The 7,100-nt window shown below is 37.2% G+C and overlaps 1 protein-coding gene across 1 annotated transcript in view; it reads left to right on the forward strand.

Moving 5' to 3' along the window:
* ANKRD31 (ankyrin repeat domain 31) overlaps positions 1-6,143 on the forward strand; it is a gene marked incomplete at both ends in the record, with an annotated part of 65,342 nt that extends 59,199 nt beyond the window's left edge. Inside the window, one exon of the mRNA XM_084305146.1 lies at positions 5,998-6,143. Within this exon, the coding sequence (XP_084161272.1) occupies positions 5,998-6,143 (146 nt within the window). The remainder of the gene's footprint in view (positions 1-5,997) is intronic.
* Positions 6,144-7,100: the final 957 nt, after the last annotated feature.

A 7,100-nucleotide genomic window follows, 5' to 3' on the forward strand; every position in this document is an offset into this window, starting at 1 on the left:
ATTGTGAGAATTTTAAAGTGATAGTTTTTAATTACTCAGGGTTGGTTCTGGAGCTGGTTCTTACTAACTTGGCACATTAAACTCAGGTTTTCTAAAATGCTTAGAAATAATTTTAGGGAATTCTGTATGTGCCTTCCATATGAGTACACAAATGAATTATTGTCTAATCAAGTATAAAATAATAACTCAAAATAGTAAGTCTAAAAAGAGAGAAGCCTGTGGTGAGAACCTGCAGCCTGATAGTCAGAGTGAGAAATAGTCTCCTATTAATCCTTTAAGAGCAATCTTACTGCCTTTTAATAAATGATATTGGTAAATGCATTGATATCGGTAAATGCATTTGTTGGAGAATTTACTAATTTGGTATTTCAGTAGAATGATTGACTTAATCCAGAAACTGAAAGGTCATCTGGACAGCTGTGTAAAAATATTTTGGTTAGAAAAAAAAGTAATCAGGCATAATGTTTTATATTATATATATATATATATATATATATATATATACACACATATATATATATTTTTAAATAAATTCAGTCCTGAGTATAGATTCTTTTATGGGAGTCTGTATACATTTCAAGATTGATATTTGTGTATTTGTCAATAACGCCTCTCAGCTTTTGGGGAAAAATAAAATTACAGCTACACTGAAGACAGTAAGATCTGCTGAGACTTAAATTATTCTCTCTTTTCCCTGATAGCCTATTGTAACATTTTATTTCTGTATTGTAACATTCTCTTTCTGCAAGGAATTTACTATTTTGTGTTCCCAGACTGGTAAATAAGAAACTTAAAATACTTTAATACAGCAGCGCAATGACCCTGAAGAGTAGCAATTCAGAGTGTATGATATCGTACAAAGTATTCATTACCGGCTAGCATGCATATGCCCAATGTATCTAGCAAATGAGAAAAAAATGATACTGTATAAGATTATGATGTGGGCACAGGTTTTAATGGGGAGTGATATACTGTATTTATATCACCTATATAGGCACTGCTTGCAGAAAAGCTATGAAGTATTATTAATATTACACTTTTTTTTTCCCCCCAGATATTTAGAAATAAATTTGCTAGTAACTGTATCTTTCCACAAAGTATATAATCTCATTGACTGTGTTGCAGGAACAATACTTCCTGCTACAAGAAATATAAAAATAATTAAAGAAATTTCAGTGTAAACCTTGAAACTGATGCCTTAGAATAAAAGGCATGAATTCCTGCTCTTTAATCGTGCCTGCAAGTTCTTTTTCCATACAGAAGCAGAGTGTAACAAGAAAGGTCACTGTTATGAAATGAATTCAGAGAAGAATGACTCTAGATACCTAATCATTTTTTTCTGCTTTATGACATTGCTTTTGTCAATCTTACTGGAGGACAAAAAGAAAGAATGAAGTCCTGCAAAATACTGTTCTTTATTGAGCAGAAGAAGAAACAGTACTTTCTCAAATCTACCATTTTATCTAGCATCAAGAGAATAGAATAATGATTTGTGAAAGCATGAATTAAATTCCAAATTATTGCCATGCCAATTCTATTTATAGGCAAATGATGAACTGAACCTACAGGTGATCTGTGGTGAGTAGCTGTCTGATACGTGAATGAAAGAAGCATAGGCTGGGTGCTCTAAGTCCTCCTGATACAATTTTAGCTGTGTGCTAAACTGCAGCTGATCATTATAATCCATTAGTTAGCTTCCAAATGGAAATGATTCATTTATTTATTTCACAGGATGTTACAAATAATCTTCAAATTTTTGAAAGGGGATTAACTACCAATATAAAAAATACAGCAGGTATATTTGATAAATTATTTTTTGGGGGAGGAAAAAGTGTTTTCAAAATCAGGACAGAGGTGGATGCAGAGTGTCACAAAGCAAGTAGCGAAAATCCTGTAGCCTGTATCTTTTAAGGAATACCTCACCTTTGGGTATCTGAATTGGATGTCACGTCTGATTGTTAGACAAAGATCACTAATCTGTTTGTAAAGGCAAAGATATTGGACTACAGGATACAGGGAATGAGAATCTGTCAGAATGAAGACCTACATCATGTGAAGTGAGTCAAGAACTGTGGGGAGACCTGGAAAGAAGAAAAAGCATTTTGAGGGGAAAAAGCAACAAGACAAACAAACAAAAACAGTTACCATGGAGCATCTTATTTTGTCAGAGAAAGATACAGTCTTACAATGATGAACTGTCCACAGTCATCTAATTTTCCAAGATGCCAATTAATGTCTTAATTAGCTGAAATAAGTCATTTGCAACATTACCACTAGCAGGGGCAGAACTCATGTGCCTCAATTTAGTAGCAGCCTCTTAAGAGTCACGGGATCTAAATGTTGTTTATGTGAGGTGCTGGCTGTCATTTCTGGGTGTGAAGGGCCAAAGGCTGCTGGGGTTCCTGGCTTATGGCTGGTGTTCTCTGTTCGGGGTCCTGAAAGGAGCACAGAAGAAACACGAGAATCCTGAAATCTAAGGCTGTTTTTTTTGTTCTAAATCTTCACTGCCTAATCGTAGATCAACTGCTGACATCTTTCAGTGTGTTGTCCTTAGAGTTTCTCTTTGCTGATGCATCTGTAGCCCACATCTAGACTTACTGCACCTAACCAGATCAACTTTAGCTAGATGAATAGCATCTCCTGTGACTTTGCTACAGATATCACAAATCAGTTAGGCTTTCTCTCAGGTGTAGCAATAACCTTCACCTGTATTACAGAAGTATGGACACTAGATTGACTGCTGCCTGTATATTGACTCAAATATGCTGGTGGTTATAATGCAAGAGCATTTAAATAACTTTTACAGATAATTTACACCAGTAAAATAGTTACAAAATGCTTAATGTTATCTCTGGATGGTTTCAGCAATTTCTAATTGGAAACAATACTGGTAGGATAGCCATTTAAAAATAAAAGTAATAACTGCACAGAAGTAGCAATCATTGGTGACTAACCTTTATGCAAACTGGAGATTCTGGTCTGACATTTATATTTTTGTCCCACTAATGGGAATTATCCTTAAATAGCATTTTCAGGTTCTTATCTACCACAGAAGCAAGGTCTTGTAAAGTTGTAACAAAACAAAAACAGAAGTTGAAAAACATTTAAAAAGGCTTCAAAAATATAAGGCTGAAAGAGATACCAATGCACACAGAGAAGTTCTTGGCAGGCGGGATGGAAAAAGTACCAAGGGAATATGTTTTCCCCAGGTTTACAGGAAAAAAAAAGAAAAAAGAAAAAAGAAAAAAAAAAGAAAAAAAAAAAGTTAATTCTGATATTGATAATGATTGGTACTTTATCTTCTAGTTTATGAAGGTGGAAGAAAACTGAGAGCACTTGACAAGACAGCAAAGGTGGTAAAGCAGAGAAAAACCCTGGCTATGTGCACACTACCTGCCTAAGCTTTTTTTTGAACCTGAAGCACACAGTTGAGTTTTGGATAGTAGCATGGGAGCAGTTCTGCACTGCTAAAAGCCTGTAAGCTGCCAGTAAGGGGAAGGGAGTTAACAGATGGCAAAAGGGAGAAAGGAAACTTCAAAGTGGGTGTTAAAGTGATAAACATAATAGAAAGCAAAGAGAGAAAAGGGAAGAAGAGCTGAGAAAGAAAAAGGGAAATGAGAACAAAGTGAGTCGCTTATTTCAGAATACGGAGTAAGAAACACAGAGACTAAATGTTAAGAAACTGATTGATACCTGCTAAGGAACAAGAGATTGTGTGTGGATGTAGAAACTCTTTTACCCAACACTGCTGTTCAGAACCAAGGTGGAGGCTTTGGTGTGTATAAATTGTAGTGCTTTTGCTAACCATTACCTAAAATTACTAAAAATTAGAGGTTAGAATGAAAAGGATTTTTTTTTGTTTGCTTCTGTTTTTTTTTTTTTTTGTTTGTGTGTTTTTGTTTTTAAAGTATACACTCAGGTAAATTTGTATTTATAATAGAATGGTGGTGTTTAGGTGTTTACTTTACAAAATCTTCATCCAATTGGTAAAACATTAATTTGTCCCAAAGGAATCAGCAAAGAAAGCCATCAGCTGCCGGCAAATCAACGAACAAAACCAATGGATTTATCTGGTCATAACTTTATTACACTTCCAAATTTGATTTTAGATTTTTTGTAAGTTAGAATATTGCAGTGAGAGTGCTGAAAAGATCATTTCCACAAGTGAAAAATGAATGTCTTTTCTCCAATTATGATATGAAAAAACATTGTTCACATAACTTCAGACTTTGCCAAGAAGTTTCCCTGTGCTGACCTGCAATATGTGGGCATTTCAGGATGAAAAAGCTTTTTCAACACATTGAAACAGGTTGAAGTCATGCCTGTCATGTTACTCTAGACCCAGTATTAATGATAACCTTTCAGTTTCTGCCAGTTTATTTTATCAAAATATTCCCAGGCTTGCTTTTAAGATATTTTTTTTCCTGAAGGCATTGTCCTTAGAACTGTTTTGTAACTTCCCATTCAGGCATTCCTCCTTACACCCTTCGAAAATTACTTCCAGTTGAGTGTGTAAGGGACCTCTGGTGTGACTGACCACTCCTTCATAACAGGTGCAAGCTTTGTGTGAGGAGCACTGCGATGTTACCTCTCGGATGGGGCATGCATTCAGCCTGCCTGTCTTTGTTTGCCGTAGTTCAAGATACTTCAATATACACTAGCCTTCAGATTATAGCTCCACCATGCTTTCTTTTTCTTTTTTTTTTTTTTTTTTCCATTATGCATTGTGTTATGCCAGGGACATACTGAAGACACACTGGGGGTGTAAAATATGGAGTGATATCCTATTCTCACTGAAGTGAGAAGTTTTGCTGTGTGGAACAACACACACTCTCACGTGCAAGATCGTGTATTTGCAGTTCTGAACTCAGACCTCTCACTTTTATTAGTAATTTGCTGCTTCTCTGCATCGGGTGGCAAGTGATCAAGAAATGGCAGGCAACTGCTCATTGAGCATGAGACACAGTTAAAAGGTCCGATACCTACAAGACATGCAGATTTTTCATCACTAGGACCTACCAGTGTGGTCAGTGCAGTGACTCTCTCGTGCATATTGGAATTGTTGTAGGTAACACAGTTAGAAAACTTTGGTGACAAAGGAAGACAAACTCCTGGCATGGCACATCAGAAAGGAGTGCAAGCCAAATGACCACCTGCTGTACCTTGAGACATGTTTTCTCTGTATTTTAACAAGTATTTCTTTTGGCCAGTCTAATCCTCTTGAAATACCTGTCCTCAAGACACTGAACACCATCAGAACACGTTTATTTTAAACAGAGGCCATCACCACTTTTCATGACAATCCTTCCAGCCAGCATCTGCTACATGTGGCAGTTTCCACGTTGGGCTGGTTGTGGCAGCTCTAGCATTGTGCATACCCATACTGAGTGGATGAAAGAGGAACAAATCCCAGTAACTCTGAAAACAGCAGTCTCAAGTGCCTGTTGGATTCTGCACCCCTATGGAAAAAACAAACAAACAAAAAACATTTGTTGCTGGATCTCAACTCTGCCATTTTGTTACTGATTTTAACAGTAAAAACTACAAGTTCAGTTGCTCTGGCAGCAACACAAATGCCTTAAACTCACGCATTGCAGTAGTTGCTTCCGTCCAGCAGGTATGTAAATACTGTAAATACCCATTGTTCAATGCTGTAATTTTTTTTTTGTATAAACGTGTACAGCTTCATTTTGGAATTCATTGGAGTCCATTCAGGATTATAGGAAGGACGTGGTGAGAGGGATCCTCACCCTGAGCACCAAAACACATAGCACTGCCTTGTCTCACTGAAGTCTGTGTAAGTGCTGTGCAAGTACTGTGGTAGCACCATGGGTGAGATATCTGGGGTCTTAGGCTACGAGCATCCTAGGGCACAGGGATCTGCGATGCCTTCGTGGTTCTAACAAATTACTAACACCTGTGTAATTAATAGTGCCAGTGATTGCTTTCTCTTGCTTCAGCATGCATTGTGTAATCATTTGCATTCATTTTCAACAGGCTCTTCTATCCAGTTCAACTCAGTAGAAAGTCTGACACAAGTTGTAAATGAGACATTACTTCTACGTACAGAGGAATTTCTACCATGGTCTGTAATGGAAAAACACTGGAATTTCTACCTAGCATGTGAAGATTTTGGATTCTGAAGACTTCTTGAGTGCTAACATTATTTTTTTTCATCAACATTTAGAAGTAAACATTTGAACTTCTAGAACCAAGTGCTTTGTTACCGTCATTCTGATAAATCATTTGCCCAGCACTTGGAATGGACTGAAAGGTTGTTTCAGTAAATGAGAAACTGAAGAGTACTTCGTAGCAGGTGAAAGTAACTGTCAATATTGAATTTTGTGCTTTAACATCATTAAATGGGAAAGTAGACAATGGCCTGTTATATGCTGGTGCGCAATGAAATATAGTCTGTGTTGGTAAGTTTGTGTGATACTCCACTGATTTCTCTGCCTTCCTACCTGCCCGTGCTTGACAGTACCAGGCAGGTACCAACACCAATGCTCACTTTTGATGAGCAATGCTTTTGGTGAGCAATGCTTCCAGAGCACATGCTATCAGAAGTGGCTGCAAATGCTTGTGCAATAATGTGAGCTGTTAGGAAGAAGTCAAGACGGGCAACTTTGAAAATAACCAGCAACTTTGCTTTACTGGGCATGGTTTTATACAAACATTTGAGAATGGGATGTATGTTGTGAGAGGTTAGAAAAGGGCTCTTAACATTTCAGAGTGCTCAGGGAAATTCCATTGGTGTTGCAACCAAATCTATCTGATAGTCAAAAAATGCACCAGCGTCTGGCAGGAAATACACCGAGCCCATTCCTGGTAAATGGATTTTTCCAGGATGTTTAACAACATCCTATGTTCCCACCCTGATCTGTGGAGGCTTTCTATTTGTTCTTATTTTACAATGTGTGAATCTGCCTCGGTAGGGTATTCATAACACATTTGACTGTCATGAGAGTTATCTGCATTCAAGTGGTGTTCTTGCTCTTTCATTCCCCAGATTGTAAGGAGAGATGAAATAATAACACCTACTACTCCTAACTCCAGTGAATGGGGTGAGAAATACCTCCTGTCAATACCTAACATCCTCA

The sequence above is a fragment of the Netta rufina genome (genome assembly GCF_964035555.1).
Source record: "Netta rufina genome assembly, chromosome: Z".
In the NCBI taxonomy this organism is placed as follows: domain Eukaryota; kingdom Metazoa; phylum Chordata; class Aves; order Anseriformes; family Anatidae; genus Netta; species Netta rufina.